Raw genomic sequence first — 23,346 nt, forward strand, 5'->3', positions numbered from 1 at the left:
GCAGCACTTCCACAACAGAAGGTTTGCAAGTGCACTGCATCAGACACATCAACCCACCGAAAGGTCAGTTCTGCATAGGTTCTCATAAAGTTCATACATATTTCATCACATACATTAACTTTCATTCCCAATGCATTATTAATGAGCGCATGGGAAGGTTGATGAAGTGCGAGGTGGCGGGGCACAAGACAGCCTCATCTCCAAGTTTTTATACAACCTCATTACCTAATACTGGCTGCTCTTACTGTAAGGCCCCATTTGTAGAGTTCAGACTACTCAGCTGCTGTTATATCATTCAGGAAGTCATACCTCATGGAGAGCATTAATAAAAATACATCCCTACATACACAGGCAGGTTAATAAAGAAAGTCTACGCCTTGTCAGAGTGAATTTTGGCCACAGGAGAATTCCCACTGAAATATTTTAACAACTATAATTGCACATTTAACATTTCTGAGAAACAGGGCTTGTAATACAAATAGTACCATTATCTTGTCTATATCAGTCAGTCACCCATCGCGAGATTATTGGTGGCTAAGTGATACAACAGATGATCATTATATATCATTACATTCATCTTGCAATACACCTGATAATTACCAATCATGTTATCATAACCACATCTGGCAAGGCAGAACAAATGAGAGATGGGAGCAGATAATTAATTGCAGTGCTGACAATGAAGCAAAATTTACTTCTTTCTGTTCTTGTAGATTTATGGATGTGGGGATTTATGGTTCCTCGGTATTTATGAGAACCCCATAATAACATCTAAAACCTACAGCCTCTATAGCTATGACAGTGACTGTAATGCAGAGTCTAAAGAAAGGATGTGGGTAGGTGTCATCTCAGGAAACTGATATAGGAAAAAAAAAAAGCCCTCTTCAGCTAGAGATGTGCACCACAGACATCAACAGTGGTGCTGCAGCTGCTTTAAAATACAAAAGGAAAAAATATGCAGTAACACAGATTAAACTGGACAAATTCCTAAATCAACTGTAAACAGCAGCAAGGAGGATAATGTACTATCCACCATGTGTTTCATGTTTAAGACTATTCAAATTATTTCAGATTACAAGCTCTCTGAGCATATAGCAATTCAAGCACTTCAATCTAGCATTGTATGGACAAGAAATCATGTTTTGCACTGAAGGCTGAAATTTGTACCGAAATTTCTGTGTGTCAAAGAAGCATGAGCCTGCAACTGCTAGCAGAATTGGTTTTGACCTCTCCTGAATAACCCATCACAGCACAAGCTCTATAATAAAAGGAATACAAAAACCAATATTACTTTTATATATAGATACATCTCCAAGAGGGATAGGAGCAAAAAGCCTTACAAGAGAAACTGCCCACCTAAATGCCACAGAAAGGGAGCATTTCCCTTAAAATATCACACTGATATGGCTCACTGGGGTTGTTGCTGTTGTTGTATATTTTGTTTATTATAACAAAGTGTGTATGGCTCATATTGTACCCAAAACAAACCAGCAAGTGTTGCAGAACCATAAACCTTATTGCAGCTGTCAAGGGTAGTGACATCATAAATACAGGCTACAATAAGGCAGAAAGTGCTTTCGTAAAAAACTGGACTGTTTGACAAAAAAAAAAAACTAATAGTTTCTTATTCAATAATCTACTAAAATGAACCTCTAATTTAGCTCTCTTAGCAAATGTACACAATTAGAGATTAGATTAACTCAGTGGCGTCACAGTATATGCAGTTTCTCATACATTGTAAACCAGCACGAGATGGCCAGTTTAAAACCCTGCAACACCATCTTAAATTTTGCTGCTCTGATGAAATACGCCCAAATAGCACGGTGATCTACTAACAGAAACCCTTTGAGATGCATCATTTGCTCTACCAATAATAAACGGTGATCACTGTACACATGAAATGATCAACTTGAATCCAGCTCAATCCTCTAAAACACGTTCAAATAATTTTAAAAATAAAAAGGGAATATACAAGGTCTTTGAGGCTTTACAAATAGTAGTACATCTTTATTAATATATTTTCATAAAACAATTTAAGACTGTATCAAAAACTCAGTAAAAACATTAGATTTTTAACCATTTTTTTCTTATGGTGATATCAGATATGAAATGTACATAATTCACGTACATTGTTGTGGTTTCTTCTTTCCCCATCATTTTCTTAGCATAATGCATTATTTTCTGTGATGGGCAAGTAAACTTTTTTGAACCCCCACAACCTATAAAGTCATTTTCATGATTGTGTGATCATAAATCTAGACAGACAATTAAAAAATAAAATGATTTCCCCCTGCTCTTCCCTTCCCCAACTAATTCTACTGATAAAACACTAACTTTATGGAGTTCAATTCACAGGCACACCATTATGTACATACTCTTCTCCCCATGCCTCATCTGAACTGATAACAGGCAGCACATTAAATGTACAGTGCAGCAGCTAGAGGCAGAGTAGTGATATTACAGTACTGTATGCCCCCAGACCCCTCATACTAACAAAACCAATTGAATGTAAGACAGTAGATTGTTTACGTCACCAACTCTTTCCTTGCTGTGAATCACAGCATCCCATTGACCCCTGCATTATTGTGGTTGTAACCCCACAATGTTTAACCACAGACATCATCTAGGCAACAACAAAACCAGTCATCTCATCTCACAGGCAGGATCAGTGGCACACACATAAAAAAATGTCATTATTTGTTTTGTAACTTAATTAGGCTACATCTACAACAGGCATGATCAGTGTAATGCTGTCCTTTTTGATCAAGTAACAGAGGAAATCTCAATCATGTGGTAAGTTAAAGAAAACAAAAAGAAATCATCCTCCTTATTGGACTACCAGTTACAATGTTCATTTCTGCAAGACGCATAGTGCGAGGTTTAGTAAGAATTTGCATAAGTGCAAGGTTCGCATGTTATTGTCAAGAGGGAGCAAAGCATAAGAAAAAAAACACGGACAGATCAAAGACTAAGAAACAAACTTAAATGTATGGGTAAATAAAAGGTTTCATGCTTTCAGTTTGGCTTTTTGTATTTAATTCCCCTCTAGAAATAACAGGTGCAAAATCTTAGTAAACCTGGCCCAGAGACAGATAAGAGTGATATTGAACTCGTACAAAGATTAACATTGTGAGGGAGAGCCTCAAGTCTGTTGTCATGGTGACATTTTGCTCCAAGGCCCTGTGGGCTGCAGTCTTTCCTGCCTCTTTAATATTTTCTATACAATAGAAACAGTACATCATTGAAGATAAAATTGACTCTTCTTGGCAAAAAACAGATAAAAAAAAAAGAAAGAAAAAGATTATGCTATAAGTCGAAAGCAGATCTGAAGGACGACAAAAAAAGAGTGCTGGAATTACAAACTGTTCCCCATCCAGTTGCCCTGTGCCACTAGTAGAATTGTTTGATATAGTATCTTATCCATGATGGTCAAATATATGGGTATGGTTGCCTGCTCCTCTACAAAGTCAAAGCCATTTCATTGAACACGTGTAAAATTACTCCTGTAGTAGTTTTCGTACAAACAAGCATCCCTACATTGCACCTGCCTCCCACACTGAAAGCCCCTCTATGCATTAGGGAGGCACGTAGGGAGGTGGCGACCTGTATGCGGTCATGTTCTTGGGGCGAGAGCCTTTGCCCTCTATGGGGACAGTGAATGGTGGTGGGGGCTGGTAGGGAGGGGCGTTAGGATCCTCATCTTGATAGATGGAATACTCCTCCAGCAGATCTTGATTGAGCAGGGTACTGTGGGGGCCAGCCATGTTGGGGTACTCGGGAGGAGGCAGTGGGGGTTTTTCCTCCTGCAGGATAAGAGGAATGCTGGAGGACGGGGGGGACTTGGAGTCATCCAACTCATCTGCAAAGATAATTGGGACTCCTTTCTTGATGAAAGTGGCCTGCTCTTCAATGGTCATCTTACCCTTGCGCTTTTTACGATAGCAGACCATAGCAATGACCCCTGCTATTAACAGCAGGGCTGCCACCACCACAGCTGGGATGACAGTGTGTAAATAAACATCGTCACTGCTCCTACGACCAGTGCCTGGTGAAGGTGTAGCTGTAGGGAGAACAGGCATTGGCACTTCACCTGGTGGAATAAATGTGTAACTCTGACATTTGTTGGTGCCACGAACAGAGATGTTAATGGGTTTGAACTCAGGTTCCATGGCTTTGATGAAGGCCAGTTTAGGTGTGCCCTGGTGATCAGAGATCTTGTTGCTAAGAACACTGATCTGGTCCTTTGGACATGGATTCTGCTGGAGACTGTTATTAGTCCATTCCACCACAATTGAGCCCTTGGTGATGCTTCTCAGGGTCACTGTGCTGCTGTTGCGATCACCAAGGGCATAGGCCAACTTTTTTGTTAGGAGAATCTTCTTATGGACATCATTGGTCAGAGTTTTAGGATCACCATGAAAACGTGCAGCAAACACAACTGATGGTTTGTCATTAGCGGACCAACGGTTGACCCGAACCTCAAAAGCATCCATAATGCTCCTGCCACCCTTATCAGTGGCCAGCATGAAGTACTCATGTTTACCCTCATGCTGCTCCTCTGGAAGACCATACAAGAGCTGGATTGTGCTGTTGAACTGGATCCAAGAGGTTTCATTCACTGCTTCTTTGGGTGTCTTCTTCAAAGTCAGACGCAGCTTATCAGTAGTGCCATCTTCTTTGTCATAGAATGCATCAGGAGGAATTTTAACCTCAAAGTAGGTGCCAACCCATGCAGTCACTTCATCAATGGGGTTTCTTATCTCTGGGTTTTGATTGTACTCTGGAGCCAAAGACAGAGGCGTCGTGCGTCTAGGTGGTTTAGCTGTGGTGGTCTTGGGTTCCCGGGGAGCTGGAGTGGAAGTTTTGACTTTCTTAGGTTTCTTTGTGGCAGAAGTCTTGGGCCTTTTGGTGGTGCTTGGTGGTGTTGGTGAAGCAGTGGCCTCCACAAATGTAGGCCGAGTCATGGTAGGTTGGATAGGGATGGTGCTTGTTGTTCCTAGCACCCTGGTTGGCTGGGGAGGTCCCAGCACAGGTGTATGGGCTATCTGATCTCTGACTCTGATTGTAGGCTTCACTGGCAGAGGCAAAGGGCCCCGGACAGGTGGAGCAGAATTGTCTGTTGCTGGGGCAATAGAGGGAGATGTCGGGGTGGGAACAACACGCACAGGAGGCTCAGGGTGAGTGGTTGGAGGAAGCAAAGAGGGCACTGGAGTAGGAGTATTGTATAACTGCCTTCTAACCCGTTTCACCCCATGGGGTTTTTTGTTGACAATGTGCCAGCCAACCACTGGGTACCCTAACCTGGCTGACATGGTCCCATCCTTTGCTGGGGATTGGACACTGCTAATGTCAGGAATACTGCTCTGGTCAAGGGCACAACCAAGTTTCCATGACAGCAGGGCACCATTCTCCACCACCTTCTTGGCATTCCCTGGACCTGCCATGAAGGCAGACATGTCAAACAGACGGTTGTTGACAACAGGGACCACCCGCATGTGCTCGAGGGGCACATGTGAGAATTTTCTCATAATGCCCAGTAGGTTGACCCTCTGTTCAGCAACCATCTTTGTCAGGTCAGCATCCAAGATGACAGTGAGGACAGTGACAGGCTCCTCAGTGCCACAAGTGAAGGGCTGGAGGCCACTGACGTCAGACTGGAGAGCCAGCAGGGCTGGTTCAGTGTCTGCCCGTTCTTCCGGGTACACCTCAATAGAGAAGACAGTGCTGGGAGACACTTGGCTGCCAGTATTCCCAATTGTTTCTTCTCCAGATACCAAGATATGATGCACACCTTTGTCCTGCTCCAGGGCCAGGCCTCTGAGAATGCAATCTTCTTGGTCCCAATGTAGCCAGGAGGGTAAGGTGTCCTTTCCCATTTCGCTGAGCTACAGAAAGAAAGGTAGCACATTCTGAGATATAGGCCATTATGAGAATGCAAAACCTTGGATAGTTTAATGCTTAAGATGTTTTTGCCATTGAGACAGCATTTAGTTAAAAAAAAAAAAAAATCACATAGGAATAAGGGGAATATTAAAGTTTCAAACATACAGTGCAAGCAGCTAAAATGATTTCCCTGGAATTAATTTATGAAATTCTATACAGTTCAGATCAAATCATCTCAAATATGAACAGGAAGTGAGACTGAGTTCCTGTTCATAATAACAACTATCTGAGTCATCACCCTTCATTTCGAGTTATTACTATATGACAATTTATCATTCCGCATTACACTATAGGCCAATAATAATCTCATTTCATTCATATTTCTGGCTGGAACAAACTGCACCACAGTCAGCTTCAATCAGCAGTGGCACTGATAAAAATTACAGTATGTACTAAACACTGCATAATTCTACACTGACATTAAAAAAAACCCTGTTCTTAAGACTTTGGCTAAGGCTTAGTAGTTCATAAACTATTTGAACATAAATCTCGTAATGTTTTGTTTAAACTATTCATCAGCACAGCCACATTATGGTATGGAACTTCACCTCTTCTCCTATTACCTATGTGCTCCTACCTGTCCAATAGCCACGGCCAAGATATTTCTCAGTTCAATTCCGATCCAGTTCTATACATAAACTGAATGTTAGAGCAGTCGACATTAATGTCAAGATTTTCAGGTTTAGTGCTAACCTAAAGGCTTTTTATGTACAGTAATGTGGTAAGACATAATCCCTCTAGTTTGATAATGTATTTAGAAATGTTTTAATGTATTTTTCTAATGTTACATTTTGAGTGAATCATGTTGCACTGACTGATCAATTTTGCATTTGGTTTTAGATTGTATAACTCAAAATACATAAAAAAATTACTGTATAGGGGTATGAGGGTTCTTCACACAGCAAATATTAGATGGACAGACAAACAGATAAACTGATTTAGATTTACTTAGGCTGTACACTGACATTTCCCATTACCAAATCTTTACATTACTTACATGGACATTACAGCTTCCATTGGTTGGTCCTGGTGGAACCCTCAGCTGAAACACCTGCCCCACAATTGCTGAGGAGTCAGGGATGCCAGTGTGCACACCCCCTGTCACTGCAGAGGAATCTGGGATAGCTGAAGGCGGTCCCTGGCTAACTGCAGATGCTGCAGCCTGAAGCTCAGAGAGCACAGAGGACTGCATGGAAGCCTCCAGTTCCACAGATATCATCTCTGCCAGGGTCTGCTGCTGCCCTCCTGGCACAGTGCCCTGAGCCACGGCCACCAGAAGCCCCACTACCAGGGGGATAGTCCTGCCCGGAAGAAGCCTGCTCCTCCCTGCATCCCCACAGCTTGTGTCTCTCCGTTTATAGTGCATAGTGATAGGCCTTTGTGCTCCCCCACAGATGCCAACGAACAACTGAAGAGGCCACATGCACTAAAGTCAATTTAATGAAAAGCTTGTGGGTCAGATTCTGTGATTACAGGCTGTGCTCAGAAATGCAGTGTTTCTTCTTTGTTGTCCTCTGTGATCCATGAAGAGATCTTGTCACTTTCTCAGACAGCCATATCAGTAAACCCTACAAGAAAAAAGAAAAAGACAAACATGATGAAATGATTTTGTATGAAGTGAACAATACAGGAAAAAGAACAATATTAGGTATTACTGGTACTGGAGAGTTTCTGTTGATGCCATTTCATTTAATACTACAACATATTACGTCTTCATGCTACAATTCATAAACAGATCAGTGTTTTATGATACATCACAGGAACAATAACAAATGACTGGTTTAAAAGTTAAGCACCAAAACATGAGCCACTTTATACTGACTGAATTAGGCAGACATGACACTATTGTAGCTACTGAGTTAACATAAGTCAGCTTATTATCTACATTCATTTTCCAAACTGCTTATCCTAATTAGGGTTGCAGGGTGCTGGGGCCTATCCCAGCACTCACTTGGCAGAAGACAGGTAAACACCCTGGACAGGTTTACCCATCAATCATAGGGGAGACACACAGACAGACACATAAACACCTAGGGGAAATTTAGTATTTCAAATTCACCTGACTTGCATGTCTTTGCACTGTGGGAAGAAACCAGAAACCAGACACAGGGAGAACAAGCAAACTCCACACAGAAAGGACCTGTCTGGACGGGAATCAAACCCAGGACTTTCTTGCTGTGAGGCAACAGTGCTAACTGCTGCACCACTATGCCACCTTTTTATTGTTATCTTAAAATGTGGTTGTTCACTATCTGGTAAGACAGAAAACCATCATTCACTCTGGGTCCCGTGGGCCAAGACTGAAAAAAAGTGGTCTACAGCTGTCAATCCTACACGTTTTGCTTCTGCAGAGGTCGCAGTTAATTTGATGTCTCAAAAACATCATTCATATGCCAGCTGCTCAAACACAGTGCATACCAAAGTAATATCTGAAAAACTGTACATGACTAAAGTTGGGAAGTCAAAAATGAGGCCTAATGGGAGAGATCCAAATATTAATTAATAATCAAGCAGTAAATATTGTTTAAAGGGACAAATTGATCCCTCACTGATCTTAACTTCTCTGTCATGGGGATTTCACTATAGCAACTCTCTTGAGATGCATAAGAGTCAAAGGTCGTTTGTCTTGGTTGTAAGTTTTAATTAGGTGCCCCGGGGGTTGGAATTAGAGTCTCCATTGTGCTGACCCAGCCAACCCCAATCCTGTTGCACTGAGAGACAGGCAGAGCAGGGTCGGCCAATTGCCTGGAATTCTAATGCCCATCAAGCACAAGACTGTGACGTCAGCTTATACACTAGAAAACACTTCCATTTGTTGTCTCCTTTCATTTGCTCCAAAGACTAACAATGGAGGAAGTACTTCTGCAAACTTCGATCACACACCATATCATTTACTGGTCATGCTCTCATTCTACACGATGTAATGGGTCTATTTATACAAAGGCAGTCCCTCCACTTACAATCACAATAATTAACACAACTTCAACCAATCCCTGCAAAAATTTAGAACTTACAATTTTCAAACATTACCACAATTTTCCACATGAAATGGCCAAAACAAGAGAGTGCTTATAATTCTGGCACACCATCACACTTTTGTTCACAAAATGGTTCCATCAAACCAAACTGTCTACTCAAATATTTTCAGTCTACAATCAGCAATTCTGCAGTGGCTATTTTGAGAAAAACAAGATAGAGTATGATAAAGAGGACAAAAAGTTGTGTTGTTTTATGGAAATAGAAGTATGCAAAGGCTATAATAAAAAAGAAAAAAAAAAAACAATCAGCAAAAATGTGTAGAATATTAAAGGTCACAGTAGTGCAAGAATACTCCTGCACAACACTGGCAATTTCTATATACACTATTTTCATAATCTTTTAAGATCCTCCAATCCTCCAAAAACATGCACCATTAAAAGCATACCATCCCTGAACACTAAATCAATAAAAGAAACTTGCATTTATCCAAGTTGTCCCTATTCCCATGTGTAATGTGTAACTAGTAGACTAGTGGCCTGTAGCACCTTAACAGCATATTGTCATGTGTGCAGTGGATCTTCAACAAATGTAGTGTTGGATTTCTGCAGTGCCCAAAAAACCAAATCCAGTTTGCATGAACAACTATTGTCCTGTGGCCCTAACCCCAGTCACTATGAAATGTTTCAAGCGACTAGTCATGGATCACATTAAGGCAGGCCTCAGCGCGGATCTGGATCCTTTACAGTTCACATATAGAGCAAACCGGTCCACCGAGGATGCTGTATCCACCACACTCCACCTTGCCCTGTCACATCTGGAACACAAGAACACCTATGCCAGGATATTATTCATTGACTTCAGCTCCACTTTTAATACAATCATCCCACAACAATTAGTGGAGAAGCTGGGAAAGCTGAGGGTGGACACAGGAATCTGTAACTGGATCCTAGACTTCCTAACACAGAGGAGGTACACGGTCAGAGTCGGCAGCAGCATGTCCAAACCTGCTGTGGTGAACACTGGATCACCACAGAGCTGCGTCTTAAGTCCCTTACTGTTCACTCTGCTGACATATGTCTGCTCCGCTAGGTGGAACAGCAACCACATTATTAAATTCGCGGATGATACAACAGTGGTCCACCTCATCAGCAATGGAGAGGAGAATGCCTACAGACGGGAGGTGGAGCAGCTGGTTGTCTGGTGCAAAAAATCACAAAGAGATGATAATTGATTTCAGGAAGAACAGCTCCAATCACCTGCCACTGACCATTAAGGGGTCTGTGGTAGAGAGGGTCAAGAGCACCAAGTTCCTGGGGTTCTGCTTACAGAGGACCTAGGCACAAGCTGCAATACCACCTCCATCATCAAGAGGGCCCAGCAGCGGTTTCACCCTCTCTGTAGGCTGAAGAGGGCAAACCTCTCCACATCAGCCCTAACCGTGTTCTATCAGGGAACCATAGAGAGCCTGCTTATTTATTGTGTCACCTCATGGTTCGGGAACAGCACTACGGTGGAGAGGAAACAACTGGACAGGGTCAGGAAGACGGCGGAGAGAATAATTGGAGCTTCGCTGCCACCAATGGTGGACATTTACCATCAACACTGCATCCGCAGGGCTCGCAGCATCATCAAAGACCCCTCCCACCCCTCCTACAGCCTGATCTCACCTATACAGTCCGGGAGGAGATACCGGTGCATTAGGTGCAGGACCACCAGGCTGTTGAACTGTTTTTTCCCCCAGGCAGTCAGACTCCTGAATATCATACTGAACCACCTCACAATTAGAGCACAGTATTATTATGGGCACCAGAAGAACACACACTCACACCAAGAGTGATGGGCAATTGACTCTTTACATTTTATTGTCTTTTTTAACTTATTTATTTATTTATTCTGACACTTGACTGGACTCTGTCTTTGTTAATGAAGTGTGGGTTTTTCGTATTGAAAAACACAATTTCGTTTTGTATGCATATGAAATGACAATAAAGGTATTGTAATCTTAAGTATAGTAACAGCATACAGAAGTGTTAGTTGTTTAAATAGTGTATTGCCTAAATCTAAACTAAAATCTCATCCACACCACATATGCATGTCGTGTAAAAAAATGTCCACATCAAGTAGGACAAGGATAGGGATGATGATGGAAAGACACAGGAAAAGGCTCATGAGAAATAAACTACTTGGACAAAGACCTCAGGAGCATTGAAGAATTTGGCTCACTAAAGAGAATTTACATTTAAGTGACTGACAAAACAGTCAGTTCTTTACAACATAACTTGCTATAATTGTGTTGTGATTGGTGCTCAAATTATATATGCCATACACTGTCCATTAAAAACTATTGAAACATCAGTCACTCTGTCCTTATCCTACCTAAGATACTTCACCTACTGAAAAAGCCAATTAAAAGAGAACAATAGAATGCATCACTATGAATTGTGCGGGTCTGAATCATCGCCGGCCAGTCTGACAAACCAAAATTGAACCTTCTTTTATCCTGAAATTCTCTCACATACCACTGACAGCTGCTTGTGATGCTTTAGTTTCTAAACAAATAGATCTAAGTCATCCCTCTCCCTTTCACAACACCTGCCGACACCGTTCAGCTTGTGTAACTTAGCATACGATTGTTTGGAGTCCTAATCTCTAGAATGGTGCACAGCCCAGCCAGTACTACTCACACAGGCCATCACACAGCGCTCTGCATTCAAAACATGATCCATCAGAGGACCAAAATTTAATGCTAAGGCAGCAAATTGCAAGATTAAGGCTATTTGTTTTGCTAAGAAAGTCTAGGGTGTGAGTGGATCATCTGTTGGTGACTGATAAGAGGAGAGGATTTGAAAATGTAATGCTAAACAAAACAGTGATTTTAATTCAAACATACTGAGTTATCTATATATTCTACATAGAGTATTTACCATATTTAAGACATACGGATGTCTGTGGATGTTTATTATTGCTGGCAGTAATAAACTGTGGTGGCTCTACCATGGAAGGGAATTGTTATGACTAGATCACCAGCTGGGTAAGCAAGAATGTTAAATTAAACCACATCCACGGGGTTCCTGTACCCTCCACTATCCTGCATCTAGTGTAAAATGCTGAATGGAGATATCAAAGTAGCCCATTTCAATTATAAGACATAATAGGATACTACAAAACCACTCTCAGAACTGGATATGTGTGCATTATCAGCAATGTTAGTCTGAAAAATATTGAAATCAGGTTTCACTACTTAGAGGTTTTGTCACTGTCAATAATGTCTCACTTAACCCATTTTACATGTTGAGACATGCATCTAATCTCAGATCTCAGCCAAACAAAGACATTCAGTGGAACTGGGAAATGTTCTCAAAGACCCCCTCCCTCTGTACAGCCCTCCTCTGACTCAGATGATTCTGGATGGCAACCACCGCACAGTCACATTTTCTAAAGCAGTCTCTTTGAGACACAAGGCCAAGCAAGCATACTGGCAGGGCTAAACCTTCAATACAATGTGCAAGCTGAGTAGGAAGAGAAAAAAGTATTGCTTGACTCATCCACCCTTATCTACAGGTTGTATTGAATGTGAAATGCACACATGTTAACATAAAACTGAATTTTGCCTATAGGCTTAATTTAATTCATAAAGATGACTACACCTCGGGCTGTCATCAGTATACACAAGGAAAAAAAAATCTGAGCATCAAAGTAAGCTCTCTACAATGCGGCCTAGTTTCTATCATGTTCTCATTTTCTCAGCATGAGTCAATCAGAATCCGTTTCAAAGAACATCTTAACAAATACAAAGCATTTTACTATTCTGCTTTACAATGAGGTGACATGTATTCAACATGAACCCTGGAACAAAATTAAAACTAGACTATGGTGTGGGTTTGAGATGGAGGAGCCTCAAAGCTAATAAGAATGTGTCAACTGAGACCAAGGCCAACATTCACAACATGCCATAACAAAAACATAAAGCCAGGTTGTCCGCACTTGAGAAGGACTGACCTTTGGAAGACTTTAAGCCTTGGACAGAACTAAAAACAAACTCATATCAGTTGCTTCATTTACAGCAACAATTATCAGTCAATGAATGGAGCAAGAATAAAAAGAACACAAACTCAAACAGGTTTGTGAAAATGACAGCCTGCCCTAATCACATTTCACAACGCGCTAAAAGAGATTAATTGTGCTTCACTGTTATCGTTGTTCCTCGGCGTTATCGTCATTATGACACCTTTTTTTAATAATAGCATTGGCTCTCGGCTGCTACTTTTTTTTTTTTTTTTTTAATCAGAAAAAAAAAACAAATGTAGTCTCAAAGCCCCAGTGCTGGACGTACAGTTATATGAATTCAATTTTGAATATAAACCCAGACTTAATATGATTTGCTCATTTTCCAACTGTGTTTACACTACATGCTTCACTATAAAACCTATAACAAGCCCTTCTTTTTATGAAGGGTAAACAGTACAACGACAGTGTGGGTCATTTTCCAGCCCAAGTCGCTCCGAGGCCCGGTTTACTGTGGGATGAACCACTTCACAACCATGGTGTAGTTGCTGTCTGCAGTTAAACATTAGTTAAAACTTGAAAACCATCAAAAATAATTAGGCTCAAATGCACAGTGGCACTCAGGGCCAACTGAATTGACGTACCACATCCAGCAGCCTCTGGATAGTGCATGAGCTGAATAACAAACATATCCACAAGACAAGCTTGCCTTGCAATTGGATGTTTCCCTTGTGTTCTCTAAACACTGCTCAACAAAGTAATGCAATATATAGAGACAACAGACAAATCTGCCAAGCCTTCCTGAATAGTCTGAGTTGGTATGATATCCTTAAGAGACGGACTTGTTTGAAGTAAAAAAAAAAAAAAAAAAAAAAAAAAAAAAAACATATATGGTGTTAAAATCACTGCTGGAAACCGTGAGATCCTCCTGCCTTTGCTGCCTTCCCATCTATATTATATCTCAACCAAGACTGTAGTTTCAAGTTTTAAGTTCATACACGTGTGCCTAATAAAGCATCCTAACAAGTATAGCAAACTTTTCTGGTCATAGGCTGTTTAAAGCACTTATCGATTAATCAATACGTCTCACTTCAAGTCAGCTATGCTTAATATAAGGCTACAACGATGATACTGACCGCAATTACTCTATATCACAAGACAATATCAAGTATGCCATTACCAGTTTGGGCAAGGCTACGGGATTTGTCGTTCCTGTTTGCAAAAATAAGGTTAACATGAACAATTAGTACACCAGCCCAGCCCAAGTTAGGTAACGTTAAAGACGATGACCCTGTAGTTGGTAAACGACTGTAAAATGAATAAATAGAAATAAAGGGTTGTCTATTCGTCGATAAATCTATGAATCTCTACCCTAAGCGAGTATTTGGAAATCTCGATGAGGTCGTGTCCAGATAACCAGCTGGCTTAGCTAGCTAACAGGCCCATTTCAGTTGCCCCCCGTTTCACTGGACTCGATACAGACCAGGCCTTTGTAAACGATATCGGCCACCTACAAAACATTCAGCCGTGTCCAGCTATGACAGCGTTCACTCTACTTGTGTGTGGATGTTATCGGCTATAATGTGCGAAATGAAAAAAACAACAAGCACGGTAACTGTGTCAGAGAGTGCTATCGCGCATCTGTCCGTTGCTAGCGCAGAGATGCACCTGTTTTATTCTAGGCGGAAACGAGTAGCTGCTGCTGCTGCTGCCGCTGCTCGGGCATCAGCCACAAGATGCTACACACAACTGCATAGCTAGCTCTCCATAAATACTGATGGGGTTATTTTAGCCAGGGTGTATTAGATAGCTGCCTGGCTTCAAAAGCTGCTTCGCTAAAATATCGACACCGCAACGGATAGCCAGCTCCTGCTCGGTGAAGAGTTAGCCTCCATCCTTTTAAAATGTCGAACACGAAAACCAAATAAGAATGAATGGACACAGCAGTGATAGCCACTCCTGTGTGTGGGCTAACAAACAAGCTAACATTAAAATAGCAGGTTGATGGCAAATAACTAGTAACCCGCTATGTCAACGGAGGAAGCCCCCGTGCTGAATCTGTGAATTAACCGAGTTAACGAGGATGACGAGGGTGACATTTTTGGCCATGCTAATGCTAAGACGGCAATAGAAACCAAAACTCAAAACTGACCTTGTTAGCTAGCTAACGTTAGCTAACCCGCGCCGTAATGTCTCCTCTTCTGCCCGAAGAAAGTCGCGGAGACTTCCAAAATGCCATTAAACGTGCGGTTTAAACCCAACGCCACCTACAAATAGCTATATATAACAGGAGTTAAGCAGGCTGTTTCACACTGAGGCACAGTCGACGGAGCAGGTTTTGTCTCTGTGGTTTGGTTAGTCTGGAGATAGTTGCCTGTTCTGTGTTGTAATTATGTTGATAGCTACTCCTCCCTTACTGCCTCTGTCCTCTTCACAGGTCCACAGGTTGAGGCTAATCTTGTGTACGAGTATGACTCCGCCTCTCTTTATTTGGAAACAGATGCAGGTGAAATGACAAATGTGCATAGCCTATCCTCCAAATAAGAGCTGAAAGGCACTGCAGATTGTTACGTTATTGCATTAATATTCACCTCTCATACTTACAGTGGCACACGCCTGTCGACCACGCATCATAATATGCCAGCCTTGAGTGGGACAATTAACTGCATAGAGTACTCTTGAGCTGGCCGAGGTGAGTAGTATGAGGTGAAAGGTAACGCTGTGGAGTAGCTGATTACTTCAAAGTGCTCTATTATTCACGCGTCTGTATGAGCACTAAGTTAATATGCAGGGAATACATTTTGCCTTGTTGCGTTTGGTGCAGAAAAATATTTTGATTGTCCAACTTCAGTGAGATTCAGTGGAAATTGCCACAGGGCTACAGCTTGTTCACACCTTCTTTGGGCTCCCAGCACTGTCACAGGCATACTTCTGCTCTATATTCTTTTGACACTTGAAATTATAGACATAATTCATTCATTTTCTTGGTAGTTTTAACAGCGTTGGGTCAATACCTTCCAGATCATATTTCTTGAGCCATTTTCATGATCAAAACATTGTTCAAGAGTTTTCAGAGGAAGAGAAATTAGGATTTTAGCTGTGATCTTTTTATACTGTTGTGGGCCCTTTCCTGTAGAGAGAAGTCAAGAAAAGAGAAAGATTGATGGTCTGGCTCCCTCCTTCCCATGAGCCCATACAGACATGATTTCAACATATCAGTCACTGTGCTGGCATGCCTAGGGTGGTTTGCTCCCCTGCCAAACATTACGCAATCCTTAGTAATCTGTTCATTTGTATTTGATTGTATATCATTTATGTGACATTACATAAAAATGAGATACATTCATTCATTCTTTGTAGCAGGTAGCACAATACATTTACTGAAATGGTTAGAGTCGAGACATGTCACATTTGTCATTTTAAAGATAGCAGATGTTTTTAAAGCACCTGTTTTACTGTAACATGAAAACATGATGTGTTTGTTTTGCTGAAATCAGTCGTATCCAGTATGAGACCACTCCATTTATACTAGTTCTCCTCTGGATTAAATCTTGGTCTGCACCCTTTCCTCCAAATGCATAATAGACAAGCACTGGAAGATTATCTTCAATAAAACACACCATGAAAAATCCACTGACATCAGTGAGTAGCCTCAACCCCTTTCTGTCCTGCTGTGGCTGGTACTCCTAGGTACCAAATCCGAGAAACAATACTGATAAAATCAAAAGCTCCCTTCTGATATTGTTGCTTAATAATGTGCTTCATAATTCTTGGGTATGCATAAACTTGTTTTTACATTAGCTAGTTACAACTGTGAGTTACTGTAGGCTGGATGAAAAACTAGAGTTTGACGTGATGACAGATTCTGCTCATGCGGTTATTTTTCTGGACAGATTGTGGAAAGGTTATATGTTGTATTATTTAACAACAGAGTGAATTATTTTCTGTTTTCTGCATAGGCACCAGGTGAAAAATGTTCTTAAATGTTTATCGTAAGTTGCACAGCAAAACTTTTCTGCAATCAAAGAAATTCATTTATGACTTCAAGTTGCTTTACTTTGTCAATACACTATTGATCTATTTTCTCATCAGCGTTAAGAATGTCAAGGGTGAAAATCATCTGCATGAGGGTGCTGCTCTAGGATTTCATGTACTAGACTGGGCTGCAGGGAAGTCAGCACAAAAAGCTTATATCTCCATGTTGCATTGATCCAAATGCACAATACATGTGTTTAGGTCAATAAATTCAATTTCAGACAGTCACCTGCCTGTTGAGTGTAAAACATCTGTCATGATGGTCACAAGTCATGTGGTTATTCAAAGGTTCAAGGGTGAAGTGCTGTGTTGTCGGGTTAAGTGTTCACGTTGATATGAATATACAGTATTGATACTGGTTTTGATATGAACAGATATGAATTCAAGTATTGATGACTAATTTCCAAATTGTACTTCAAAATTAAACACATTTGCAAAAATACCATAATAGGGGGGAAAACATTGTTAATTGTTAATCAATAAAACTAATGTTACCTGAATTAAGAGCATGTGACAGCAAAATACCACTGCACTGTATGTCTTGAAGCTGTCTTGAAGGTGTTTATCGAGCAAGTTCATTAAGCAAGACTCTCTGTTTGACCACCAAAGCATTTTCATTAAAGGAACTCTTGCTCGGGGTTCAGCTGTGCCTGATTTTCAGTATGTTACGCACTGCATGGTATAATCAATACTTGTCTTGAATGAAATTGCCAGATCTGCTGAGCAGCCATTCATAGAGTTTCCTGCTCCACTGAATTTTACATTATAAAAGATTCTATAAGATAAGTCTTCTTTACCCTGACAACTTCTTTCCTTCCCTTTTAATGTGGTACAGATACATACAAATGAACTGACAGTCCTTTGTTGAGATGGCTCTCTTTGAGCTGATATGAATGACTGGTTATATTAGCTTGCATTATTATGGTTTTTAAAAATAGGGCATAAGCTCTATTGGGAACAACATTTGAAAGGGGTAAGGTAAAGTTTAGAGGAAGAATCACATCTCCCAGATTGACAGCCTGTGTAAAAGTGGAGACAGGAGCACACTCAAAATCTCAAAATGAAACTGTATTCACTGATATCATCACACTGCCAAATAAGACCTTGAAAATATTCATACTTGTCATTTAGTTTGCCACCAAATTTTGTCTTTTTTTATTGGGTCACTGAAAATATCGCTTATTTTATGCAGTGGCAGTGACACATGAAATGAAAAACATCATATATTATACTAAAGCACATGACCAAGATATGACTGTATGTTTACAGAAACGGCCTTCAGATGCTAATAAAACATGATTATGGTTTTAAGATGGAAAACACAGCCTGTCTGTAGCAGTTCATAGACCTGTCAATCATCTGAATCCCTGACTCTTTGTTCACCCCCCTGCAGGGAGACAGTACTGGAGAAAGAGCCAGCATACAGTATTTGCTCGAGGACTTAAGATTGTTATTGACATTGCCGGGTTACTGTTTTATTTCACAAACAAGAACAGGTGAAAAAAAATCCCTCAGAATGTGCTTTCCAATGTCTAAAGAGCCTATTATCCTATAAATGCTCAATACATTTACATTTATTGCACTTGATTCATTGTATATATGAGAATATTTTATTATGTATTTCTTCATTCGCTATGTCTAAACCAGCCATAGCAAAAGCATTACGTAGCAAGTAATAACAGCAGCTGAGAGGACAACCTGCAAACTGCATCCTAGCAGTTAAGTATTACATTTCATTGTTTACATGTGAGACGTGTATGGGGATTTCCTGTTCAGATGTTTTGCACACCTCTCATTTTGACAACGCTCACACACACACACACACACACACACACACACACACACACACACACACACATAAACAACACCTGCAGGTGTAGCAGAGAGTGATAGCCCTATCATAGAGGGGCTTCCATGTGATTGCACATATCAATCTGACTCGTGATATGTGAGCACGGAGAGAGAAAGAGAGCGGATTAGGAATCAGCTGACTCTCCACATTTTCTTCCAAGCGACTTATTAGAAGGGCCAGCAAGAATGGGCTGTTGGACTACTGAGGGGGCTGGTGAGGCAGTGAGACCCTCAATGGAGTCAATCCCCCCCTCTCTCCCTGTGGCAGATTACTCTAGACAAGCCTTCTCAGCTTCAGTAAATAACAAATAGAAGATCCTTCCTCCTACTTATAGCTTGTGTTCACAGCTTTCTCTTTTTGTCTCTTACACTCTCTTTTTCCCTCTGTCATGATCATGGTTCAAAATATTTCCACCATAACATTTCTGTTGTTGTTCTACACAAAAGGAGACATGGCTTTAGTAGTTTACAGTGACCTGTCTTGCTCACTTTCCTCAGACACACTGCTGCAGCAGTTGAATCTCATTGAATAATGTCTCAGGAACATGTACATTACTAATGGTATATGATAATTTTCTTCAATCTGTAGTTCTGTTTTAGGTGTAGGTTGGATGTCTGCTTATGATGTCGCTTGTTATGTTTAGCTGATAATAAAACAGGAAGAAGGGGGATTTCCTCACCACACAGGGTCTAGATGAGGGAACTGTTCCTGTTTGTGCTTGTCCCTGGTTAACCTTTCTCAGCGGTGAGAGAGTTTGGTTAGTGTCATCACTTCAGCATGTTTACACTGAGACTGATGGTTGAGAAACTCACTGCCCCATGAAAACAAGCTCTTTATTTTCCCCCACACTCTGGATTTCACCATTATACCAAACGTCTGATTAAATGGCACATTGGGACTAATTTTGTCATGTCACGTTTGCATATATCTGCGTGTAAATTAAACTCATACGAGTCCTGCTGAGGCAAGTTAGCTGATAATTGGCAAATTACACTGCACAATTAATCCACCATCAGAGACCCCAAAGGCAATTACAGGGGATTGGTCATTAGCAGTTCTGTACATTAGACCAGTAGCAAAGCCAGCTCCTCCATTACAGGGTAGACGCTGCTCCTCAGCAGCCCCCATGTTAAATGGAAGTCTGAAGAAAACCCCCTAATGGTCTATGTGACTAGTGTAATAGTTTTTGTTATCAGAGACAAACAGGCCTAATGATTCGGAATACATCAAGAAGACATCAGCAAATGCAGAGATCAGCTAAGGGAAGTGCCACCGGGTGACCCCAATGAAAAGTAGAAATCAAATCAATCCATATTCGAGCGTGATGACTAAATAGGCCCTCTATAGCCCCTAAACGTGAATTGCATCTCTGTAGCAGTTCTATGAAAGAGTGATAACCCAATCCAGCAGTGCAGGCCCACATGGTGCAGAGATTTGTGGATATCCAATAGTTCCTGCAAACTCTGCACATTATGACAGTGATGCCATACTTACCAGTCATTTCTTATCAGTTCCTCTTTTCATGAATATCAGCTGTAGCTCAGTTTCAGTTTCTAGTATGTATCTAGTTCATGTAATAACTATCTCTATATAAAAAGTTCTTCATCATCTTACTAAAGTCAGTCATTTGATATTAGCTTGTGATATTTTGTCGTGATTATTAATCGAGTAAAGACTATGAAAAGAGACATGCATTTCCGCATATCCTTTTTTATGCAATCCTTCCAGGGAACTTCATATTACAAACTCACCTACATGCCTTTGTGCAATCTCTGCACAGAGCGACAAGCCTGTTAGGTGTAACCTGATCCTTTGTCCTCTCTGGTTACATCTCTGGTCTAGATAATCATCTCCTTCCTGTGTTTTTTTTTTTCTTCCCCTCAATGGCCTAAGCGATTTATTAACTAGGAAGAATGCGTAAAGGCTCAGGAATGTGCTCCAGTTTTGAATAATGGATCTGATGGTGACTGGCACTCACGCCTAAAGTGGCAGGCAGCTCTGTCTCAGTAAGTCTGTGTTGGCCGGTAAATGTGTGGAGAGCACTCCTCCTGAATGTCTGGCTGAGGCTCTGGGCTTACCGGGGATGGAAATGGGGAGAAAACGCAGAGCCTGAGCCGGGTCCCAGGTGTGCACTTAACACTACCTATCAGTTTCAACCTGAGGTGAGCGAGCCTACAAGCCAGATCAAATCATGAGTCAGAGCTTGAGGATGCATTTCAGCTCGCCTGATTGCCTGGCTAGTCACATGGTAACAGACTGAGATGGAATGAGTCACCAGCTATAGGAACCACAGCCACAAATCTATCCAAGTGATACGTGGGAGAGTGTGAATTGAATCCAGACATCAGGGCAAACCACTCATTAGCCCATGTGACAATAATATCTATGATAAAGGCTGTACAGGAGACAAAAACAACAGCAACGCTCAAGGAGTAAGAATGGTGTTTTTTAAAGACGGCCATTATGTGACTTCTCATATCTCCCCACTGTTTGGTCTCAAGGCTGTCTGTGCTGCTTTGGCTGTGCTAGACTCTCGCACAGGGACTCTCTGTGAGACAGCGGAGCCCTCAGTGCAGGGAGCACAGTGCTGATGCCAAAGTCCTGTTATCCAAATCCGTCGGCACTGTCTCATTTAACAGATAAGAGGCTAATCTACAGGGTGGGCAGGAGAGGGACCTACAAAGACAAGGCCTCTCTTGTCGCTCCCTCGCCATTCTCCACATTCCTGGAATATGCATAGGCATGTGCAGACAAACAAAACCTTAGGGATCTCATTCCATTTTACCCCCTGGCCCAGACATAGCGATATATGAATCATAAAATATTATCTGACTATCTTAATTTAATTCTTGTAGATATGAATTTCAGTTGTCACTACACTATTTTTTTTTTACTTTGTAGCACTATATCAAGTGAAGACTCATGGTTCCGAGCAGAAACACAAAACTGGCACAGAGTATTTATTGATTAACTTGTCAGTGTTTTCAAGTTTTCAAGCCCCAATCTGGAATTCATATCTCTTCATAGTAATAAATGTGAAGCGGAGTAGTACAGGAAAATAAAGCACTGCATGGGAAAATAAAGGTAAAATATGATAAATGCTTGGATTTAAATTGTTGGAGAGGTCCTGCATAAGAGGGCTAATATAAGCATATAAATTGGCGAACTAACCAACCCTGTTACTTTTTTTGGGTGGGGGTGGGGGAATTAAATTAATTCATATTTAGACATTGTTATCCATACTTTTTTCTATATTTATTAAAATACAGGCCAGAATACTGCCCTGGTTGCTGCCAGGTCTGATATTACAACCCTGAGGAGGGTCATGCAATAGCTTGGTCTTTCTTATCCAAGTGTTGCTGAAACGTTTATCCTCACTTGCTGCCCTGGTTGAACTGCTAAGCTTCAATGCTTTCTAACCTTAGAGTATTGTGAAATTTCAGAAGTCTTGGTGTTGCCCCACTATTGTGGTGGTGAAGTGCAGTATTGCGCAACTGTGGCACTTGGATGCTTGAACAGCCACAAAGATCTCATTACTTGTGTCCACAGCCCTCCTAAAAGGTAGACTTTCAAGATCAAAAGCGGTCTGAAGGTAATCATCATACCTGACATATGAGACATGACGGATAGCCCTGTGTTTGAAGTTTCCAGACAAGACTTGTTATGTAGTCAAGGGATAGGAAACCATCATGCTGCTGACTTTTATGCATGGGGTAAACTGAAATTTAATTTCACACTTATTTATTTTGTCGTGCTGCTGTATGTAGTTGTGCTGTAGGTGTCTCCACAGTTGGTTCAGACTGCAAAATGATGATTCAAGAGTTATACAACCAGGCCCACATTTTGTCAGCAATAATCAGAACATTTGGGTGACTAACCTTTTAAGAATGAAACAGAATAGAAGACTCTCTACACACGCTCAGTTCAGATAATATATGCACAGTGTTAATCCTAGTTTTAATCCTTTGTTCCCTCTTTTGCTCGTCTTTGAAATGAATGCCAGAGCTTCCCACACTTTCCACCATTTTTATCTGATTGTATTCCTGCCCGCAGGGTATTTCCAACCACCACATCAGAAACCTGCAGTCATAATGTTGCCTGCATTGCACATTTGAGCACCTGTGGATGATACAGTATCCAGTGGCCTGTTCTAGACAGTCTCCTACACATAGCCTGGAGGAACACTTCCGCTCACATCTGCCATGACCTCATCCTCTTTCAACAAACACCGCATTAAGGCACCTCTGGCCCAGGGCCTTGGCTGTAGTCATGTCATTTAGGCATTGAACAGCAAAACATTTCCCAGTTTTTCTACATGATGATAAAAATGGGGTTAAAGAACGGCATGAAATGCCCATTTCAGGTTCATTTATCTGTTTCTGGTAGGAGACTGGCTATCATGAAATGAAATAAAGAAACAGTAATGACATGTCTCTTCTGTAAAGAAGAGAACTGAGGCACAGTGAGGGTGGAGGGTGCTACTAGGAAATCTTGCATCCTTGAGGCTCTAAAACTCTTCTTTTCAAGTCATA

The 23,346-nt window shown here is 41.2% G+C and overlaps 1 protein-coding gene across 2 annotated transcripts; it reads right to left on the minus strand.

Annotated features, from left to right (window-relative positions):
* Positions 1 to 1,978: 1,978 nt before the first annotated feature.
* LOC115361972 (dystroglycan-like) lies at positions 1,979 to 15,380 on the minus strand. Of its 2 annotated transcripts, none has more exons than XM_030055708.1 (3): positions 15,080 to 15,380; positions 6,941 to 7,511; positions 1,979 to 5,885 (listed from the first exon to the last, which is right to left on the minus strand). In XM_030055708.1, the coding sequence occupies exons 2-3, from the start codon at positions 7,364 to 7,366 to the stop codon at positions 3,576 to 3,578; spliced, it is 2,736 nt and encodes a 911-aa protein (XP_029911568.1). In that variant the 5' UTR covers positions 7,367 to 7,511; positions 15,080 to 15,380; the 3' UTR covers positions 1,979 to 3,575. The 2 variants fall into 2 exon arrangements, with proteins under 2 accessions (XP_029911568.1, XP_029911569.1); XM_030055709.1 differs by lacking the exon at positions 15,080 to 15,380 and adding an exon at positions 8,003 to 8,121.
* Positions 15,381 to 23,346: the final 7,966 nt, after the last annotated feature.

Source organism: Myripristis murdjan, chromosome 7 (assembly GCF_902150065.1).
Source record: "Myripristis murdjan chromosome 7, fMyrMur1.1, whole genome shotgun sequence".
In the NCBI taxonomy this organism is placed as follows: domain Eukaryota; kingdom Metazoa; phylum Chordata; class Actinopteri; order Holocentriformes; family Holocentridae; genus Myripristis; species Myripristis murdjan.

Excerpts from the sequence above, each read along its gene's own strand:
- LOC115361972 (XM_030055708.1), bottom strand. The coding sequence starts at position 7,366 with ATGTGGCCTCTTCAGTTGTTCGTTGGCATCTGTGGGGGAGCACAAAGG. Across the intron at positions 5,886-6,940 it reads ATGGAAGCTGTAATGTCCAT|CTCAGCGAAATGGGAAAGGA; the intron begins GTAAGTAATGTA and ends TTCTTTCTGTAG.